Source organism: Vanessa cardui, chromosome 4 (assembly GCF_905220365.1).
Source record: "Vanessa cardui chromosome 4, ilVanCard2.1, whole genome shotgun sequence".
In the NCBI taxonomy this organism is placed as follows: domain Eukaryota; kingdom Metazoa; phylum Arthropoda; class Insecta; order Lepidoptera; family Nymphalidae; genus Vanessa; species Vanessa cardui.
The window spans coordinates 11,315-33,246 of record NC_061126.1 but is presented as its reverse complement, the minus strand read 5'-3'; the positions used below and the strand labels follow the sequence as shown (position 1 = coordinate 33,246).

General features: G+C 50.9%; 1 protein-coding gene across 2 annotated transcripts in view; it reads left to right on the top strand.

Annotated features, from left to right (window-relative positions):
• Positions 1-20,014, top strand: part of LOC124544263 (fat-like cadherin-related tumor suppressor homolog) — a 37,542-nt gene extending 17,528 nt beyond the window's left edge. The window contains exons 4-37 of one of the 2 annotated variants that reach the window (XM_047122735.1): positions 46-325; positions 402-508; positions 607-817; positions 927-1,117; positions 1,267-1,416; positions 1,511-1,672; positions 1,747-1,951; positions 2,043-2,182; positions 2,284-2,525; positions 2,610-3,041; positions 3,128-3,350; positions 3,468-3,569; positions 3,650-3,874; positions 4,130-4,657; positions 4,745-5,023; positions 6,799-6,931; positions 7,010-7,234; positions 7,322-7,345; positions 8,543-8,779; positions 8,958-9,167; positions 9,249-9,658; positions 9,751-10,207; positions 10,288-10,602; positions 12,422-12,580; positions 12,813-13,105; positions 13,174-13,432; positions 13,515-13,684; positions 13,910-14,131; positions 14,207-16,753; positions 16,886-17,501; positions 17,820-18,296; positions 18,369-18,680; positions 18,758-18,868; positions 18,943-20,014. In XM_047122735.1, coding sequence (XP_046978691.1) covers positions 46-325; positions 402-508; positions 607-817; positions 927-1,117; positions 1,267-1,416; positions 1,511-1,672; positions 1,747-1,951; positions 2,043-2,182; positions 2,284-2,525; positions 2,610-3,041; positions 3,128-3,350; positions 3,468-3,569; positions 3,650-3,874; positions 4,130-4,657; positions 4,745-5,023; positions 6,799-6,931; positions 7,010-7,234; positions 7,322-7,345; positions 8,543-8,779; positions 8,958-9,167; positions 9,249-9,658; positions 9,751-10,207; positions 10,288-10,602; positions 12,422-12,580; positions 12,813-13,105; positions 13,174-13,432; positions 13,515-13,684; positions 13,910-14,131; positions 14,207-16,753; positions 16,886-17,501; positions 17,820-18,296; positions 18,369-18,680; positions 18,758-18,868; positions 18,943-19,094 — 10,806 coding nt within the window. In that variant the 3' untranslated portion in view covers positions 19,095-20,014. The remainder of the gene's footprint in view (positions 1-45; positions 326-401; positions 509-606; positions 818-926; positions 1,118-1,266; positions 1,417-1,510; positions 1,673-1,746; positions 1,952-2,042; positions 2,183-2,283; positions 2,526-2,609; positions 3,042-3,127; positions 3,351-3,467; positions 3,570-3,649; positions 3,875-4,129; positions 4,658-4,744; positions 5,024-6,798; positions 6,932-7,009; positions 7,235-7,321; positions 7,346-8,542; positions 8,780-8,957; positions 9,168-9,248; positions 9,659-9,750; positions 10,208-10,287; positions 10,603-12,421; positions 12,581-12,812; positions 13,106-13,173; positions 13,433-13,514; positions 13,685-13,909; positions 14,132-14,206; positions 16,754-16,885; positions 17,502-17,819; positions 18,297-18,368; positions 18,681-18,757; positions 18,869-18,942) is intronic. The other variant, XM_047122736.1, reaches the window with a different exon arrangement.
• The last annotated feature ends 1,918 nt before the right edge of the window (positions 20,015-21,932 follow it).

Sequence of the window (21,932 nt, the reverse complement as noted above, 5' to 3'; positions counted from 1 at the left end):
TATATATTTAAACATATACATATATGTTAAATTACGAATTTATAGGTCTACGGCGTCACAGTACGAGCAACAGATGGTGGACGACCATCATTGTGGGCAGAAGCTACGCTGATTGTGGAGGTAGTTGACGTTGATGAAAATGCACACGCGCCTGTTTTTGCGGAGCGCCAAGCATTCGCGGCAACGGTGTCCGAGGACGCAGCCCCGGGAACCACGGTCATCACCGCGACCGCTACTGACGCCGACCCCCCGGGTCGTGACTCCCGTCTTGCGTACTACATCGTCGCCGGCTCCGGAATGGCATTGTTCTCAATTGATGATTCAGGTAAATTAATTACAACATTTTGCTTTTATGTTTTTATTACTTACAATAAATTTACGTTTGTTGCTTCTATTTTTAGGTGTAATCAGAACACAGACACCCCTTGATCGAGAAACAACACCGCATTATTGGCTAACGATATGTGCACAAGACCATGGCTTGGTGCCGCGACATGCTTGCGTTCAGGTAAGCAACACTTTCTTGTTATAAATTATAAAATTATTTTAGTATAACAGACCAACACTAAAAAATAAAAATTACAAATTGTAATTCTCTAATAACAGGTTTACATTGAGGTAGAAGACGTTAACGATATGGCGCCATGGCCCGAGAAAGCAGAGTACGTCGTCACCGTCGCGGAGCACTCCGCAGCTGGGACGCATGTGGCCCGCGTTCACGCCATTGACTCCGACGCTTCTCCTGTGCCCGCCAAGCTGCGATACTCAATTATTGCCGGTAACCCAGACGGACTCTTCTCTATAGACGAAGAAACTGGTGAGCCCATTTCACTACTGACGATATTTTGTGTGGAATACTGTAGTATGACAAAGATATACGTCAATGTAGAATAAATATATAGGAACGTTTACTTTCAATTGACTAGGTGAAATAACGACAACGGGCCGCACGCTGGACCGCGAGGCCGCGGCGACGCACGCGCTCGAGGTGTCGGTGTGGGACGGCGCGCTGGCGGGCGCGGCGCGCGTGCGCGTGACCCTGCTCGACCTCAACGATCACGCGCCAGCCTTTACACAACGCTTTTATGACGTGCATGTGCCTGCACAACCGACGCAGGTCTGGTGATAATACTTCATGTCAGAAGATATAATAAATTAATCTCATTTTTAAAACATACATACTATGACGTAGAATTCAAATTATCCTCTGATCGATGATTCCTGTCATAAAATTACCTGACAAAAAACTGTTTTATTACTTTTTAGGATGATGAAGCAGCCTCCTTCGAAGCTGAAGAGAGTAGCTCGGAAGCGGAGAGTGAAGCGGAAGCCGAGGACGAAGATGAGGGATCTGGTGTTCGCCTCGTCTGGGACACGTGGGAAGAGGCTGATCCTGAGGGCACTTATATTACCACGGTAAAATTTTACTTACATTTTAAAGCTTACTAAACGTCATTCAGTCATTACAATATCAAATGTCATTAAACGGGTGTAAAACGAACTCACGCAGGTGGCAGCTCTCGACAGCGACGCCGGAGAAAACGGAACCGTTCGTTACAGCGCCCGCGCACGAGGTGTCGCCCGAGGCCTCCTGCGCGTGCACGCTCACTCCGGACGGATATACGCCTCGCCACGCCTGCCTCTCACCGCGCACGTTACTTACGATCTGACGGTAATTGTCAATTTGCTAATATTGATTAACGACGGTGCTAGAGGACGTTTACGTTTCACACTGGACATGTAAAGGTGCGGGCGTGCGACGGCGGGCCCAAGGCGCGCTGCAGCGTGTCGCGCGCGCGCGTGCGCGGCGCGGCGGCGGGCGGAGGGCGGGCGCCGCGCGTGCGCGCCGTGCCGCCGCTGCAGGCCGCCGAGCTGGACGCGCCCGGCTTCCTGCTGGCTCTCCTGCAGGCCTCCGATCCTGATGGCGACGCCCTCTACTACGACATTATCGGTAAGGTGACCGTCCTCCGATGAGAAGCCTTGTATTTATCGATAGTACGCTTTACCTGTATTATATTTTTCATTTTTGTACTTAATTTTAGACGGTGATCCCGACCATCAGTTCTATGTGGGTCGCGAGGACGGCAGCCTAGTGTTGGCGCGACGTTTGCTCTGGGAGGAACGTTCGCGATACTCGCTTAACGTATCCGTAAGCGACGGACTGAACACGGTTTATACGTCGGTAAGATTGTTAAAATTATGATGTAGAAACAGAAATGTATTTAAACACCTCGCAGTATCTCGTACTAAGAAGCAGCGCGTAAAATTTTAATAATATTTTAGATAAACATAACCGTAATCAACGACGCGAACGAAGGCGGCGTGACGTTCTCGCGCAGCGAGTACGTCGTAGAGGTTTCGGAAGCCGCTCGGGCGGGCGAGGCGCTCGTGACGCTGCAGGCCTCAGCGGGCGCCGCCGCGCGCCTGCTCTACGGCCTGCACGCGGCGCGCGCTCCGCGAGATCTTTCGCTCTTTCGTCTGAACGAGCTCACCGGCGTCCTGGAACTCGCTCGGCCGCTCGATAGGTAATTTAGCTTCCTTTCTTTTCGAGCATTTACCTTACGAAAAGTAGAAAAGGCCGAGTTTTAATAAATATGGTTTCAAAACAGGGAGACTTCGGCCACCCACGAGCTGACCGTGTGGGCTCGGGACCAGGCCCCCCGCGCCTCCGTGGCGTTCGCGCGCGTCACCGTGCGCGTGCACGACGCCGACGAGCACGCGCCCGAGTGGGGCCGGCGCCTGTGGGAGGCGCGGCTGGCGCGCGGCGCGGCGCCCGGCGCGCTGGTGGCGCCGCTGCGGGCCGCCGACCGCGACGCGGGCGACGCGGCGCGCGTCACGTACGCGCTGGTGGGCGGCGACGCGGCCGGCCTGTTCGAGGCGGACGCGCGCCTGGGCGACGTGCGCCTGGCGCGCGCGCTGCCGCCCGCCGGCCCGCGCGACTACACGCTGCACGTGCGCGCCTCCAACCCGCCCCCCTCCGCCCGCTCGTCCACGCTGCCGCTGCACGTGATCGTCGTCGAGCCCGACGACACGCCGCCGAGGTGAATTATTGATATCTCGTCGATGGGATTCGTTTCTCACCGGCGTTGCACGCGATACGCTAACGTTCTAATATTTTCCTCGACAGATTTCTGTCGGACGATATAGTATGCGAGGTGTACGAAAACGAGCCCGCGGGGACGGTCGTCGCCACGCTGGAGGCGCGCAGCTCGTCCGCCGTCTGGTACACGCTGCAGGGCGGGGAGGGCCAATTCAATCTGAATCCTGCCGCCGGGGTGTTGTCTCTCGCTGTCCCGCTAGACTATGAGAAGCGAGAAACCTATAATGTTACCATCGTCGCCCTCAACATGGTATTTTTTTTGTTTGTGTTATATTTTACAATGTCGCTATCATTGTGTTTAAATAAAAATTGCATGTCACTTAGAAACATTTAGTTTCGAGTGCTCACGTGTACTCCTCATGCGCAGGGCGGGGGCAGTGCCAAAGCGCACGTGACCGTACACGTACTGGATCGCAACGAGTTCCCGCCGGTTCTTCTTCGTCGAGAATATCGCGGCCGCGTATCAGAGGTCGGAATCCACATCTACGAACAGGTGAAGCTTACTACGAAGGAGCTACTAACGATGCTAACGCCGCACCGCATGCGCAGGCGGCCGGCGTGGGCGCGCTGGTGACGGACGCGGAGGGCGAGGCGGGCGCGCCGCTGGTGCTGGCGGCGGCCGACGGCGACTCGGCCGCCAACCGCCAGCGCGCCTACGAGGTGCTGGAGCCCGCCGCCGCCGCGCTGTTCCGCCTCGACCCCACCACCGGCGCGCTGCAGCTCGCCGCCCCGCTCGACTACGAGCTGCAGCAGACCCACACGTTCACAGTTAAGGTATGTCGTCAGACTTGGCGCGGCTTTTTTTTGTTTTTAAACGATCGCGACGAAAGAATACGCATACCTTTTCGATGTCCATAAGTTAATTCGTGAAAATTTTATTTAGCATATATTTTCTGTTATACGTCATTTGCATACAATTTCAATCTCACGTTAATATTTCGTGTACAAATAGTTAGCGTTCTGGGTCTGATTTTATACTATTTGAGATCTTAAGACTTATATGGAAAGACGTACTTACTTGTTTTACAGGTCATCGATATGGGAAACCCCAGGTTACCTTCAGACAGCGTCGCCAAGGTGACGATCGAAGTTATAAACGTGAACGACTGCCCTCCGACGTTCGCTCAGGCCTCGTACGAAGCGATCGTCCTGCTGCCAACGGCGAGCGGTGTGAGCGTGCTCACGCTGACTGCCGACGACCCCGATCAACCGAATTCGCTCGCCTCGCTCAAGTACGACATCATCGACGGAGACCCGCGTGGCGCCTTCGCTCTGTCCGCCGCCGGCGAGCTCAGCGTGGCGGAGCCGAGTGCGCTCGCGGGATCGCACCGGCTGCGAGTGCGCGTATCGGACGGGCTCTACTCGAGCACGGCTCGGGTCGAAGTGCGCGTGCGTGAACCGGACAACTCCGGGCTCGCCTTTCAGAAGGCGGACTACTACGGCTCCGTGGTCGAAAACTCCACCAAACCCGCCACTATCATCGTCCTCAACGTACTCGGAGCCGCACTGAACGAGCACGTCGAGTTTCGAATACTGAATCCGGTCCCCGGGTTCGAGGTGCGATTTCATATCTATACATTTTAACAATATGTCCGGAGCATAAAACGAGAGAAGTTCGGAGAAGTAAAGCGAGCGGGCCGGCAGGTGGGCGCGACGTCGGGCGCGGTGCGCAGCACGGGGCGCGCGCTGGACCGCGAGCAGCGCGACGCGTACACGCTGCTGCTGCAGGCGCGCAGCGCGGCGGGCGCGGGCGGCGGCCGCGTGGCGCACGCGCGCCTGCACGTGGCCGTCACCGACGTCAACGACAACTGCCCCGTGTTCGTCGAGCGCCCCTACGTGGCCGCCGTGCTGGCCGGCGCCGCGCCGGGCTCGCCCGTGCTGCGCGTGCGCGCCGTCGACGTCGATGCCAATGACAACGGCGAGGTGAGATTCGAGTCGTGCAGACGGCTCTAGTCTTTCGACCACGGGAGGACGAAACCCCTCTCGATATAGCGTTTTTAATATTTAATTAAAATTAACAACTTTTTTATGGATTTTCGAAAAACATACGTTGTGACCAAACTCAAACTCAAAACTCAAATAACTTTATTCAATATAGAAGCATTACACTTTCTTATTGATAGTCAATTGAGACACTACCACCGGTTCGAAAAAGAAAATACCCTGACCGGAGAAGAACCGGCAAAAGAAACTCAGCGGGTTTTTTTTTATTTGTCTCATATATTATTTAAACAATTTAATATGAGATGAAATAGCCAGGAGGCGATCGTTTCATTCCCAAGGTGTGCTATCGATCATAAACTCATTAATTGTATAGTAACCTTTTGCATACAAGCGTTCCTTAATAATTTTCTTAAATTTGGCAACAGAGGCATTTTGAACGCTTTCTGGGATCCTGTTGTAAAACCGTATACATTGCCCCACAAAGGAGTTACTGACTCTATGTAGTCGAGTAACAGGAGTAATAAGTTTGTGTTTGTTCCTTGTACCAATGCTATGAGTATCACATTTTCTCATGAAATCATTAATATTTTTTCGTACATACATAACATTGCAGAATATATATTGAGAAGCAACAGTCAATATCTTGATTTCTCTAAATTTATTCCTTAACGATTCTTTAGCTCCTAGGTTATAGATTGCGCGAATAGCCCTCTTCTGTAGCACAAATATAGTATGGATAGCGGCTGCGTTGCCCCACAGCATAATACCGTATGACATTATACTGTGAAAGTAACTGAAATATACTAAGCGAGCCGTATCAACATCCAATACAACAATACTTTTATAAATTCCAATAGTCGCCCAATCACTGAATTTTAAAAAGTTTATTGTATTAACTGTTTTAGAAGTGAATATAGATTTAAAACTGTTTTTTATTAATTTAAATAGATTGTTATATAATACATTGGGATTATCACTGAAATGTATGTGAGGGAGATTAGCCATAACATTACTTCTAAACTTCTCAATACGACTTGCGGTCAAAGGAACAAACATTATCTTTTCAGAAGTACTTATTTTTTTAACATAAAAATAACAATATAACAATGATCTGAACTTAGGTTATTAATAATAATTTTGGTTTGTGGAATATAGGTAGCAAATATGTTATCAATGCAAGTTGCTGTGATGAAATGGGTTTCTAAAGTGAGTTAAAGGGATAATAAGAAGTCTAACAAGAAAACGTTTCAAAATTGAGTTCGTTACCTGCGTTATCTCAGCTGACGAACACAACACAAAAGAAACACTATGCATATTAACGCACGACACTCAGTTTATTGTTATATTTTATATATAACTGATTAATACATTGATAAGGCGTAGGCGTTTGGCCTACGTAAGATAATAATAAATAAAGACAATCTAACACCTGGGATCCACTTATTAAAAATTTAAAATCCCAAATCCAACAGACTGCAAGACCTAAAGATACAGTCAGTGCCTTCTGCGTGCAACCGGAACGTTGCTCAAGATACCAATTGAGAAATCGCTGGCGGTAGTTGTAAATAATATTCTTTTGTTCTTCAAATAGACAAATGCCACCTTAGCCTACCCTTGACCACGAACGTTCTAAAGTGCTCGAAACGTCGGGATGTCAAAAATAATTAATATACGCGATTCAAATCCGTTATAACTAGTTTTATTTCAACGTATTCCAATTCAATATAAAGTTCACGCAAGGGTCTCGTTCTCAGGTTCGTTACGAGATGAAGCGCGGCCACGGCGAACTCTTTCGCGTCGACCGGCGCACCGGCCAGATAACTCTGAAGCAGACCCTGGACGCGCACAACCAACTGTACACCCTGGTGATCGCCGCGTTCGACGGAGGTGAGTCTCGCTGCCGCGTCGCGCCTCGAGCGCTGCCGCCGAGCCGCCGAGCCGCGCAATGTACACGTGTGGCTGCAGGCACGCCGGCGTGCGGCGCGGAGGCGGAGGTGGCCGTGCGCGTGTGGGGCGGCGGCGCGGCGCCCGCGTGGCCGGCGGCGCTGGAGGCGCGCGCCGTGCGCGAGGACGTGGCGCCCGGCTCCGTGCTGGGCGCGCCGCTGCAGGCGCGCTCGCCGCTGGCGCGCCGGCTCATCTACACGCTGCACGACGGCGCCGCCGATCTCTTCGAGATACACTTCGACACCGGTGAGTCGCGCCCCCGCGCGCCCGCGCTCGCTCGTGGATAGCTGCGACCGCGCTCTAGCGTACTAACGTGCCGATTTTGTCCCGCAGCGCCCGACAGAGGGAGTGGTCCGTGTGAGTATTACCGCGAGTCCCGTGATCGTTTTGTGTTGACCGCGTCGTGGGGCGATATGGCCGTGGGGTCGTATCGCCCGACGACGCGCGCTCCTCGCTGGAGGTAGATAGCCTCGAACTTTCGCCGTTTTCATTTCACGCCTCGTTTACTTGGAATGCATGACTTTTGTGTTATTACCTATATGAAATAATAACGATATAAAAGCGTATTGTAGTGAGCACACCGTACCCTTAGAATGAAATATACAAAACTTCTAAAATAGTATGAGTTTAAAAAACTTTGAATAATTGAACGACATTGCTCCGTACTCGAACAGTTAAACTTTTTACTGGCTTTAAAAATATTGTAATGATTTATTACAAACAAAATATCAGTTAATATTTTAAACTTTTTTCTGTTTAAATAATTTTTAACCTTTTCGCTACTTGTTCTGCTATTTTGACAAATGAAAGTTAGATATTTTGAAATTTCATCAACGCACGTTTTCCTGTTTTTGTTGTGAAATAAGCGAGTCAATTTTCAACCTTACTAAGGAAAAGGGACTCGAGGTTGATCGCTATGGAACTCCATATTGAAAGCATCTTCTCGAATACCAACATGATACAGTTTTCCTAACCGACAGGTTTATTTTTGACCATTAGTTAACTTCTTACAAATTATAGTACGTATAACTGTGTCAAATTATTTTTCAATTGCTAACAAATGATATATATTCAAAGTATTCACTTTAATGCTACGTACGAGAAGTAATGAAAAAAAAAGTTTTTTTTCAAAAAAAATAGCGTAGACTGATACTCGTATTATAGCCACGATAAAATTAGATACTTTTCTTCAAAATTAACACGAGATTCGGAAATGCTTTTCAATTATAATAATAGAGTCACATTGCTTTCATTCTGAGGCCTTTTTTTGTTAGAAATAGAAAACATTTACGAAATTGCTTCCTAAGAACATAATTCGCTAGCTTATATCACTAATATCGTTTCATTCAAATTATTCACTCGCTGTATATTTCGCAACAGCACACCATGCTCTACCCGGCCTCTCCCTCACACTCATATCATCGCATCTGTCTCGCTCCACACTGTGAAGGAAACCATTGTAGCATTTTAGCGAAACGTAATAAACGTCGCTTGCACTCGTGTACCCGCACGGTTGCGGCTGACGGCAAGCGACGGTTCGCGTTTGTGCCGCAGGCTCGCTGGTGGCGCGCGCGGCGCTCGACTACGAGGCCGCGCGCGAGCACGCGCTGACGGTGCGCGCCACGGACGGCGTCACGGGCGCCTACGCCGACCTGGCGCTCACGCTGGCCGTGCTCGACGTCAACGACTGCGCGCCCGAGTTCGACGACGACGAGTACCGCGCCACGGTCTCCGAGGCGGCCGCGGTCGGGGACCTCATCTTGCGCGTGCACGCTTCGGACGCGGATAGCGGTATGAAACTTACCTTTCGAACCGAAATGTTTGCGGTGATTACTTTTACTTTAAAACCTAATACTATAAATCCTTTATGACACTAAGTATTAATAATAGGGTCCGTTTTACCCTATGCCTAGCGAACCCAAAAAAAGATTAAACTGAAATGTTATTAAAGTCCCTGCGTTGTCTTTAGGTGCCAACGGCGAAGTAACTTACTCTCTGTCTCCGTGGGGACCCGAGATGGCCGAGGAGGAGGCTCCGTTTGCGATCGATGCGGTGACCGGCGACGTGCGCGTGTCCGCGCCGCTCGACCGCGAGCGCCGCGCCGCACACCACCTCCTGCTCACCGCCACGGACTCCGGCCGACCACGCTTGCTGACCACTGCGCATCTCTTTATTAACGGTAAGTTAATAAAGATGAGTGATATATACGATGAGTAATATACAAGAGGAGCACGCCTCTCACACGTTCGGCTCGATGCAGTGGAGGACGTGAACGACTGCGCGCCGCGCATGGAGCGGACGGTGGTGGCCGCGCTGGTGTCGGAGGAGGCGGCGCGCGGCACGGCGCTGGCGCGCGTGGCGGCGTGGGACGCGGACGAGCGCGACGCGGCGCAGCTGCAGTACGCGCTGCAGGGCGCGCCGGGCGAGCGCCGCGCGCTGGCCGTGCACGCGCGCACGGGCGTGCTGTCGCTGCTGGACGCGCGCGCCTGGCCCGCGCTCGCCGGCGCGCCGCGCTCGCTCAACGTGTCCGTGTCGGACGGCGCGCACGCCGCCTTCGCGCGGGTCAAGCTCTCCCTCGCGCCCGCCAACCGGGCGCCGCCTCATTTCCCTCATCTCGTGCACGAGGCTCGCGCTTTAGAGAATCAACCACCACCGCTTCTTCTGACTACGGTTAGTGACCCCGAAAGATCTGACTCGTGCAGTACCAAACCGATATCCAATGTAAATGTCATTGAATGGCAATAATATCTCTGCATTTGTAGGTGAAGGCGTACGACGACGACGCGGGAGAGTACGGGACCGTGACGTACTCGATACCATCGGCTAAGCTCCGCGAGACGTTCACGATAGATTCGAACACCGGGGCTCTATCGACGCGAGTGCCGCTGGACCGCGAGAAGCGCGCCGAGTGGGAGGTGCCCGTGACGGCGAGCGACGGCGGCGGCCTGCTGCGCCACACCACGGTGCGCGTGCGCGTCGCGGACCTCAACGACAACGCGCCCGCCTTCCCTCTGCGGGAGTACCGGGCGGCCGTGCGGCACGATCGAGCACCTCTGGTTCCCTTCCTCACGCTGACGGCGAGCGACGCGGACGCGGGCGACAACGCGCGCTTGACCTACTCAGTCTACGAGGGCGAGTTGCGAACGGATGCCGCGGGCCTGTTCGCCGTCGACCCGCTCACCGGTGCCCTCTCCTTCGCTCGTAACGCCTCGGCTTTCGGTGAGCGACCAACCTCATAAAATAAATTCTGATACAATCTGGGAGAGCTACTTTTCATTATAATATCGTCTGTGGCACAGCGTCCCGCACGGTGCAAGTGTGGGTGCGCGCGCGCGACGGCGGCGGGCTGGCGGGCGAGGCGGGCGTGGCGGTGCGCGTGCTGGCGGCGGGCGAGCGCGCGCCGCGCCTCGTGCCGCCGCCGCCCGACCTGTTCCTGCCGGAGGACGCGGCGCCCGGCACGCTCATCGCCGAGCTGCGCGCGCCGGCCGGCCCGCTGCCCGCGCTGCGCCTGGCGCCGACGCACGCCCCGCGCGACCTGTTCGCCCTGGACGCGGCCGGCCGCCTCGTGCTCGCCGCGCCGCTGGACCGCGAGGCCGTGCAGGAGCATGTCATAGGTGGGCTCGAGGTTTCATATTGGCGAATGAGAACACTGCTACGTTACTTGAAATACTGGTATTATGTGTTCCGCTGCTGCAGGTCGCGAAATTTCATGACTTTCGTTTCCTACTCACGCCCCCTAAGCTCCTTTCTGGAACTAAACTGACGAGCAAATACACGCCGCCAACTTTGTCATTGTTGCGTCGTTTTTCCAAACGAGCTGTTGTTAAAAGTTAAATAATTATAATCAACTTTCAAGATTTGAGAATTTGTTGAAAGTTATTTTAAAACAAGTGTTGTTTGTCTTCCGTTTCTTGAAAAACCTCAAAATGAGTAAGAGGTTATCGCGCCTAATCAAAATAAAAAGTTAAGTGTAAGTGTAGAGGGTAAAATGCGCCTAACGTAATATTAAAATTAATTACAGGTGGTAAAACTAATAACAGGAATCACAGCCAACGAAACACCTCATTTGGTTCTTCCAATCTTGAATGTATTAGAAAGATTCGAACTCCAGCATCACATTCGAAATTCAGAATTTAATTCAATTAAGAGGTTTAGAACCCGCTCCCCTGACACCGTCTTTCATATCTCCATTTTTTATTAAACACTTCAAGGCGGTTGAATCACTACATGAAACCGAGACATTTACATCTTTTCCACCATCAACAAGTCCCCGAATTCTTACAACATGGGGATTGGATAGTCAAACTGGATTTAAGCCAAGCTTATTCATCTTCCGATAAAAGAGTAGCACAGGAGATTTTTCTGGATCAGTTCTAAGGGTCGTCCCCTTAGATGATTTGTCTGCCATTCGGATTAGCTGCATCGCGTATCGCGGAAGTTTGCTTCAGTAACACACTGGACGCCCGAAATACTCCTAAGAACGGTCTGCGACTAATGGTCAATTCAGATAATTCTCTACTTATACACCAGGACAGAGACGTTTTGAGAGTTCAAGTAAAGATGGCCATACGTTTTTGAGCAGCCTAAGTTGGTGGATCAATTGGAAAAAATTAATTACGACACCAGCGTGTCATTATAAACTTTCTGGGAATTGTATGGGATACAAAATCCAACATCAAGTCCCTGCCCTTAGAAAAAATACAGAAAATTCATCAGAATTTGCGCGTGAAGCTTGCGACCGGCAGTTGGAACCTAATGCAGGCGCAACGCCTCGTAGGATATCTCAACTTTGCAACCTTCATCACCCACCGGGGCATTGCCGAGTCCTGCAGTACCACACCAACAAGCTATCAAACAAATTTGGCGGCGTGTATTTGCTGGGGCAATGGGGCGACTGGGGGGGACTGCGCCGTAGGCGTGAGTAGGAAACGGAAGTCATGAAATTTAGCGACTTGCAGCGGAAATCAGACGATGTACTCTCGTAATGAACTTCGGACATCTTAGGAAACATAATACAAATTTTATTGAAGAAGAAGAAGAAGAAAGAAAGAAAGAAAGAATTTTTATTTGTAAGCATCGTGTTGATACATCAGTGACATAAACAATACAACAAAAAAAAAAAAAAAACAAAAACTTAAAATAACAATACAATTAAATAATATCTAAGAAAGATTTTAAAAAGAGGCATAAATAAAAAAAAACAAAATGCTGCCTACAGAGCAGTACGATGCCACAAAAAGGGAAATCACTCAGCATTTACTGTCGGCCTAGGAATTTCACACACACAAAAAAAAAATTAACGATTTAAATTATATACTTTTTTTTTTCTATACTTAATTTAAAATACGATTCGTACTATGTGTGAAATTCGCAAAGACGGCAGCACTGATTTTCAGTGAAGGTAAAATTTTTATATTCTGAAAATATTTATAGGGATCATTGCGGAGGGAACGGGAAGTCCGGCTCCAGCAACGATGGTGCTCACGCGACTTCACGTTCTGGATGTGAATGAACACGCACCGAGTTTCCACTCCCAGCCTTACGTCGTTCATCTCGCTGAGAACACACCGCCACACTCTAGTGTTTTACAACGTAACGTCAATTTTAAAACTATAAATTATAATATGTTCTATTTGAACTATCTACGCAACCATTTCTGCTAAAAATATATCATAGAAAACATACACACAGCTACAACGATGTTCTAAAAATGATTAAATTCTCTCAGGAGATTTACAAACCTCAGTCTATCAGTGTATCACACAATAAAAAAATATAGTTTTGTATTGGCCTGAAATTCAAACTTGCGTGTTTCAATTCGTAGTGATGGCGGACGACCCGGACTCGGGCTCCAACGGTGAGATAAAATTCTCTCTGGCCGACGGCGACGCTGACGACGGCGGCCAGAGCGCAGTCCCGTTCGCCGTGGACGCGCACAGCGGCTGGGTGACGACGACGGCGGCGCTGGACCGCGAGACGCGTGCCGAGTACCGCCTGCCGCTGCTGGCCTCCGACGCGGGGGCGCAGCGCCGCTCCGCCCGCGGCACGCTCGTCGTGCGCCTCGTCGACTACAACGACTGCCCCCCGCGCTTCACGCAGGACACCTACTCGGCCGAGGTACGCACTCCGCCCGGTCGACGACCGTCCACGGACGATCGGCGACGACTGACAGCGCGGCTGCGCAGGTGCGCGAGGACGCGGCGGCCGGCACGGTGGTGACGCGGCTGGCCGTGCGCGACGACGACGTGGCGGGCGCGGCGCTGAGCTACTTCGTGGCGGCGGGCGACCCGCGCGCGCGCTTCCAGGTGCGCGCGTCGGGCGAGCTGTTCGTGGCGCGCGCGCTCGACCGCGAGGCCGAGCCCGCCTACTCGCTGTCCGTCGCCGCCACCGACGGCAAGTTCACGGCCTACACCGCGGTGCACATCGCCGTGCTCGATGTCAATGGTAGCTATATTTATTTAGGATCCATTACTATATGTACGAAAGTGTATATTTCGTGTAAATTGAACACCTCGAATGTGAACAGACAATCCGCCATACTGCGTGCGCCACCGGTACCGCGTCCGCCTCTCCGAGGATGCGGCGCGGGGGACGCGTCTCATGACTCTTCTGACTCGGGACGAGGACGAGGCCCCCAATGCGCGTCTCCGTTTCTTCCTCACTGGCGATCACGCCGAAAACTTTTCTATAAACAAGGTCACTATATAAATTATACTTCCCACAAATTTAACCACATTTTTTATATATACTCGTAAATACATTTCAAAAAAATTATTATGACAAGATAATAGAGAAAAAATAATTATTAACATTTGATATTCAAAATTTTCCTTGTACAACAGCCAAAAGATATTATATTATTAAAATGTTTAGACTACACTAATTATCACGTTATTAGACTGTATACGTAATTTATTTTAGGAGACTGGAGTCGTGAGTGTGGCAGCTGCTCTGGATCGAGAAACTCTTGCCGTTTATCGTCTAACAGCACACGCGCAAGATCGCGAACGATCCGAGTGGGCGTGCAGCTCCGAACTCGAAGTCGCTATAGACGACGTTAACGACAATGCGCCACGATTTTCGGCATCAATATACAGCGTCACGTTGCCCGAAGACGCGGAGCTCGGAACCCTCGTTGCGAAGGTACATTTCATTTTATGTTATACGTCTTTTTCTTATACGTCTGTCCACCTCAAACTAAAAGTTTCATCGTTCTAGGTGCACGCTACGGACGACGACTTGGGAGAGAACCAACTAGTGCGATATTCATTCGTGGACGAAGTAAACGACGCATTCGAATTAGCAAGCGACAGCGGCATAATCACGCTCCGCTCGCCGCTCGACAGAGAGACGCAGGCCGAGCACCGCCTCGTGGTGCGCGCCACGGACGGCGGGCGGCCGCCGCGCTCGGCCAGCGCCACCGTGCGCCTCACCGTCGCCGACGTCAACGACAACCCGCCCGAGTTCGAGTTCGAGCAGTACCGCGCCGTCGTGCCCGAGATCGACGCCCCCGGCACCGAGCTGCTGCGCGTGCGCGCCACCTCGCGCGACACGGGCGTCAACGCCGACGTGTACTACTCGCTCGTCGGGGGCGACGACCGTGAAGACTTTGCGGTGCAACGAACCAGCGGCGTCGTCACCGTTGCGCGTCCGCTCGACTACGAGCGCAGAAAGGAATACTTTTTAACGGTTCAAGCCGTCGACGGTGGATCACCTCCGCTCAGTGATCATGCTACGATTAACATAACCATTACAGATAGCAATGACAATGCACCTGTGTTTTCGCAAGCTTCGTACGGCGCCCGGGTACGCGAGGACGCTAGCATTGGATTTCACATCGTGCAAGTCATCGCCGATGACGCAGACGCCGGCGCCAACGGTCGCGTCGCTTATTCGATAGCACGGGGCGATCGCGATGGATGTTTCAGTATCGATCCTGATACTGGATACATTTCAGTTTCGGCAGCGCTCGATCGAGAAACTAATCCAGCTTATGTGCTGGAAGTGCGTGCTAAAGACCGTGGAGTGCCCGCTCTCGAGGCCACGGCTGTGATCAACGTTGAAGTTTTAGACGCCAACGACAACCCTCCCCTTTTCGAGCAGAGCAACTACACAGCTATTGTACAAGAAGATAAACCTCTCGGACATACTCTACTCAAGTTTGTCGTCCAAGACGCAGATGCACCACCGAATGCTGCACCTTACACTTTTGATTTTCAATCGGGAAATGAAATGGGTGCTTTCCGCCTAGAACAAGATGGCTACTTACGATCAGCGACACGGTTCAACCATCGTATCAAAGACCGCTACGTGCTACAGGTACGAGTGTTTGACAACGGCACGCCGCCGCTGTATTCCGACGCATGGGTGTACATAAAAGTGATTGAAGAGTCTCAGTATCCACCCGTCGTAACTCCTCTGGAAATTATCGTAAACTCTTACCTCGACGAATTCCCCGGCGGTGTTATCGGTCGCGTATTTTCATCTGATCGCGATGCATACGATTCGGTTTCCTACGCATTAGTTCCAGTAGACGGAGCTCCCTATCCTGCGAACGATTTATTTGAAATAGATCCTCACGATGGCACCCTGCATGCCGCACCAAGACTCGACGTAGGAGACTACCGTCTTAACATTACAGTTAATGATGGAAAATTTGTCGGCTATGCAATTGTTAAAATTATGGTTTTGCTAATATCGGATGAGATGCTTGCACAAGCTGTCGTCGTTCGATTTCGTGAAGTAACAGATCGTGATTTCGTTCTTAGTCATAGAAAAGGATTCATCCGAGCAGTGAGTGAAGCGACCGACTGCGAACCGAGTGATGTGATCATTATTAGTGTTCAAGCGTATGGAGATGACGTGGGCAAGGAGCCGAGTAGAACTCGACGGCAAGTAGCACAAGACTTAGACGTCGCTTTTGCGGTCCGCGCACCTGGCACTGATGGGTTTTTACTGGCGGACTCGTTACGTCGCCGATTGCACGCTCATCTGGAGCGATTGGAAGAGCGAACTCGATTGGTTATAGAGGAACTAGTACGTGCCGTTTGCGGTGGTTGTGTGCACGGTACATGTACAGAGCGGGTTGAATTACGAGCCACAACAACTCGTGCGGTAGCTACCGATGTTTTTTCTTTAGTAGCACCTCCTTACAAACTTCGCGGTGAATGTTCCTGCTCACGAGGTTATACCGGTGATCGATGCGAGCGCCCCTACACGGAATCCACGGATATCGTTAACCCGACGTGCCACTGCGACTCCTCCAGCTGTGATCCTAGTGTGCTTCCACCGGGATATCGTTGCTGCGAAAGCGATGATTGTCGTCCGGTCGTGAACGTCGCCCACCTATCTGGCGACGGATACCTCGCATATCGATTAGAACGTGGCGTCGTAGAAGGATCCCGGCTACTAGACGACGAGTTAATAATAAGTTTACGTTTTCGTACCCGAAGACCACGCGGCACACTTCTGTATGCGGCGGGACGGGTGGACTTCGCAATCTTAGAAATAGTTGAGGGATACGTACAATTCCGAATGGAGCTCGGAGCCGGCGAAGCGAAAGTGCGCGCCGGCGGGCCCGTGGCGGACGGCGCGTGGCACGAGCTGCGCCTGGAGCGGCGCGGCGCCGGCGTGCGCCTGGCCGTGGACCGGCGCGCCGCGCAGGCGCAGGCGCCGCCGCCCGCCGCCGTGCTGGACGCGCGCGCCGACCGCTTCCTGCTCGGCGCCGCGCTGCAGCGCCACGCGCACGCGCTGGCCCCCGAACAGGTGCGGCGCTTCAAAGATTTCAGTCAAAAATACACTACCGAAAAAAGCTTTTTCGTTTTGGACATAAATATGAATATAATTTATCATTGAGCTGCATTAAAACTGTCATTGATTTAAAATATGACTTCTCAGGTAACATACGGCTTTCACGGCTGCATATCGGATATCAAATTAAGCGGTGCATATCTACCGCTGGAAGAAGGCGGAACATCCAACGACGGACGAGCACAACTAGTCCGTCGGGTGCGCGTGCGCGTAGCGGCGACTTGCCCTCCGCTTCCGCCGCCCGGACCGTGCGCCGCCCAGCCGTGCTACAACGGCGGCACGTGCAGAGAAATACCAGACCTCCTAGAGGATCCGGCGAGCACGGCGGAGGCCTACGAGTGCTCGTGTCACGCGAGGTTCCTGGGCCGCCAGTGCGAAGTGGACAGTGATCCGTGCGCGTCGCAGCCGTGCCTGCACGGCGGGTTCTGCACGGCCGAGGGCGCGGGCGCGTTCCGCTGCGCGTGCGCGGCGGGGCTGGCGGGCGCGCGCTGCGAGCGCGGGCGCTGGTGCGCGGCCGGCGTGTGCGCGCACGGCGGCTCGTGCGAGGAGGGCGAGTGGGGCCCGTCGTGCCGCTGCCGCGGGTACTACGGCCCGCGCTGCCAGTACGACGTCGACGAATGCGTCGGAGAGCCCTGCCTCAATGGCGCGACTTGTCTCAACGAGCCTGGTTCTTTCCGATGTCTCTGTCCGCCCGATAAGACAGGTTAGTTCTTCAATTTTGTTATTTATTTATACGAAACCAGCCACATACCCGATAGAATATCCCATCGGAAACATAGTCCAACTTTCATTCAAGGATTTATCCACCACAACAAATTCCCTTAACATTCCCTAACCCTTATTCCTTTTACTGTGTCCAAGTTTTTGTCATAACTAATCGAAATAAAGAGTTATTATCAATAAAAAGCTATCAACGTTGTGTGTTATGACATTCTGGAGTATATTTAAAGTGAAGTGAAGTTCCATGGCCAAAGTCAATATCATATTAAGTGACGATACGATAATTTTACTTTATTTACAGGCATGAATTGCGGTAACCCGTTATACTCGGATGCAGTAGTCGCGGGTGAAGCCGCAGGTGGCGGTCGTGCCCTCCGCGAGCTGTGGGCGTGGGCCCTGCAAGCGCGCTGGCCGCTCGCTGTGGCCGCCGCGGCGCTGCTCCTCCTGTTAGCCTTAGTGCTGCTGCCCTTCTTGCTGCGCCGCACGAGGCGCCCTCGAGGTCCCCCCGCGCCGCTCAACAGCGCCATCGAGAAACTTCCGCCTCGCGCTTCCAAACTGTCCAATTTAGAGGCAGTGCGTCGAGGCCGACCCGCTTCATGCGCGGAACCACCGCCACTCAACAACATCGACACCCTCCGCTCCTATGGCTCCGCCGGCGACGAGCTCGAGGGCATCCCCCCCGACTATCTACGCAACCTCAATATAGACCCGGTCGATCGGAAGCCCTGGTCGGAACAGATGCATCTGCACACATTCGTCGATAATAAAATTTATAATGGTAAGATCTTTTCCGATTCATGCCATTTCGAAGAAGAGATTATAAGTATCTAAATGAACTCTCCGCCAACAGACCTGAAAGGTTGCAACACCCGAGTCCGAGTGCCGTCGCCGGCGGCGGCGCGGCGCGGCGCGGGCGAGCCGCACCTCGTGGGCGGCTACCACTGGGACTGCTCCGACTGGTGCGGCGGCGGCGGCGCGCTGCCCGGCATCAGCGAGGTGGCGGGCTCCGAGCGCCCCGACTCGTCCTCGCCCCCCTCGCCGCCCTCGCCGCGCTCCCCGCGCTCCCCGCGCTCCGCACGCCTCTCGCCGCGACGAACGCTCCCTCTCCCACTCGATACCGATTCGGCGACTGACGATCATGAGCCTCTACGTTTCACAGACGGTAAGTACTTTTTTGAATCGATGACGTGAGACCACTCGAGTTTTACAATTGACCGTATGTCGCGCTTCCTCCCTCAGCCTCCTCATATTTGCTGAACGTGGACGAGTACTCCCCGGCCGGGGACGAGGGGACGCTGCGCGCCCGTACGATCCGCGAACCAGACGCCCACAGCCTCATCACGATGCTCGGTGAGCACTCGTCGGTCGACAACGAAAGAAGAAATACGACAAACCATGATGACCGTTCTACGTAATCGTTACAGAGGAGCGGCACTCACTCCTGGGCGACGGAGGCTCGTGCAGCGACCTGTCCGCCAACCTGTGCGAGATAGAGGACTCGGAGGCGGAGGAGAGCGCGCCGGCCGCCGCGCCGCCCGCCGTGCCGCCGCCGCCCGCGCGCCACACGGACGTGTGACGCCGGCGCGCGGCCCGCGAGCCGCCCGCGCCCCCCGCGCCCCCCGCGAGCCGCGCGCCCCGCCCGCGCGGCTTCTAGCGCCAGCCCGCCGCGAGCGCAGCCCCCTCGCAGCCGCGGCCCGACTGACGGCCGGCGCGCAGCACTCAGCTCTGACCCTCATGCGCTCGCGGGGGCAGTGAGCATGAACTATTGTGTAGTTAAATTGTGACCGAGTTCAAAAAAGTGACGATACTTTTATTAAATTTATCGTTTAAACCGTTACTTAATCTTTTTCTGAAAGTTGGGAAGTTAGCGAGTAACAAATTACGTTGTGACTATTTGACGGCTGAATCTTGCATTATATAGTGGAAGTCGATGTAATCGTTTGGAAAAATTGTAATAAGATTGATGTTCAGAGTTTTGCGTTAGGTGATGTGACGCAGATGTTAGTGTAATTGTACATTGAGTAGTTAGACATTCGGCTCTCCGCCGCCGCGCATGCGCCGCCGAGCTAAAGCGTAAACTTGTAAATATGTATCTGCAGTGAGAGTAACCGTTGTTGTATTTATGTATATAATGTAGGTGCGAGGGCGAGCGGACGAGTGCGGCGGCGCCGCGGTGGCGGGCCGTATCGTTTCGTACGATTAAAAATATGGTGCTCCGACTATAGTTTCATATCATGACTTTAAAGTATGCATTTACAAAACCTCTCTCCTTCTAGGCTAGCCGTTATCGTAAGGAATCTATTTTTATATGTGTACAGAAATTAGCGTAGAGCGGCCGACGGCGAACCTGACTGATTGAAACGATCGCCGCGCGGTGCGCATCGATTTTGTTACTAAAATTGTTCGCAAATATTGAACGATTGATAATTTATTTAACTATTGTTATAAGTTTTGACACAACTAATGAAGCGAATTAAAGTACAAGTAATACTTATAGAACATGTGTTTTATTATCCTAAATTAAGTTAGAGATACATCTATATACGGGTGTTTTGTAGAGGGTCCGACAAATCAAGTGGGCGTGTTTGGGAGCCTATTTTGAGAATACAAGTTGGCCAAAAAAAGTCAAAACCCATCCATTTTTTTTTTAAGATTTTTTTTTGTATTTATATTACCTACTTACCTCCATACCATTTTAAAACTCTTTTTTAGACTGGACATTTTTACTTTAACTTGGTCTCTGATACATCTTTAGGCATCGAAAATAAAAATTAGATAGAATCAGATCTAACTAACTGACGTAGAGGTCGTCAAGTAAAAAAATAAAATAATAAAATCACATCAACGTTCAACAATAAAATGTGCAAGTCGAGCTTTGACTGCCATCACTGTTTGAAGTGTCCGATCAATCGTGATTTTTATTTATATATAATTTTTTATCCATTGCCCCAGTTATAATTTGATGATGTTCAGAGTATCTGATGTCTGTATGTATTTTTATATTCTTTGATGCACGGTTGGTTTTTTGACGCTCTCTGTCGCGTTCTCTAAATGTGACCTTCTAGGACCAAACATTAAAAAAAAACAATCAAATGCACTCATTAACTTGGCCAGAGGCCAATTTTTTATTGTTTTATCAATTAATTTACACCATCCTTGTTCAACACTGCACTATTTTTCTGATCACACTACATATATAAATTAAAGTTCCAATGCTCTTGTAAAAACTCGTTTTATTAACTCGCATACAATATTCATAGATGAATCAATTGTAGAAAAAAAAACAGCGCGAAAAAACGAGAAATTCCATCTATATAAATCAAAGAGAAAAAATTGACATATAACACAAACTATTTTATGACATAAAAATACAACCTATTTTAAACATTCCGCCCACCAAGAAATAGTTATTTTAAATTACTCACAAAATAAAAATTAAATTAAACAATATAAAGACCGCCCACTATGACACAGTAAAATTAAACTAATATAACAATTATAGTATATAAATTTAGATTAACACTCTGAACACTTATACCGTTGATTTAGTGTAATCAGATATTCAGCTAACCATCTCTTCCAGAAATCGTTTAACGTTTTCTGTACAAGTTTCCATCGCTGTAGACCTGTAATATTGCCCCTGGAGTACCTAATCTTCATCTGGAATTGTTATTAATGGTTCTCCAATAAGGAAATGACCCGGAGTTAGTGGCAATACGTCATCTGAATTATCACTCAATGGACACAACGGTCGTGAATTCAAACATGCCTCTATCTGCGTTAGTACCGCAGAAAGCTCTTCATACGTTAGAGTAGTGTCACCTGTAACTCTTTTGAGATGATACTTTGTAGAGCGAACACAAGCCTCCCAAGGCCCTCCAAAATTTGGTGCTTGAGGTGGTATATAGTGCCACGTAGTTCCTTCATTTCCTAGCAACGTTTTTATTTCCTTAGAAAAGTCAGAAATAGCCTTATCAAATATAAGTTATAAAATAACTGGACTTATATGTTTCGTTCTCATTAATCTCTTTGAATCATGATGGGACAAACCACCATAAATTAAGATCTTTCAAGTCTTCGGCTTGAATAGCTCTTGATGCACGTTCAGCAGGATTCTCCTTCGAATTGACATGATTCCATTGATCTATATTCAGAATAGTCAATATTTCTCACACTCTATTGCTGACGAAAGTCGTCCAACGGCTTGGTTCACCGGTTATCCATGCTAACACTGTGGTGGTGCCAGACCAGGCTCGTAATCGTTCTTTTGGAATATTTAGAACTCGCGACACTTCAAAAATTAATTGGGCTGCAAGAAGAGCTGCACATAGTTCCAGCCGTGGGATGGATATTTCCTTCTCCACTGGAGCAATTTTTGCCGTGATTAGATGGACTCTAATATTTCCTATTACAT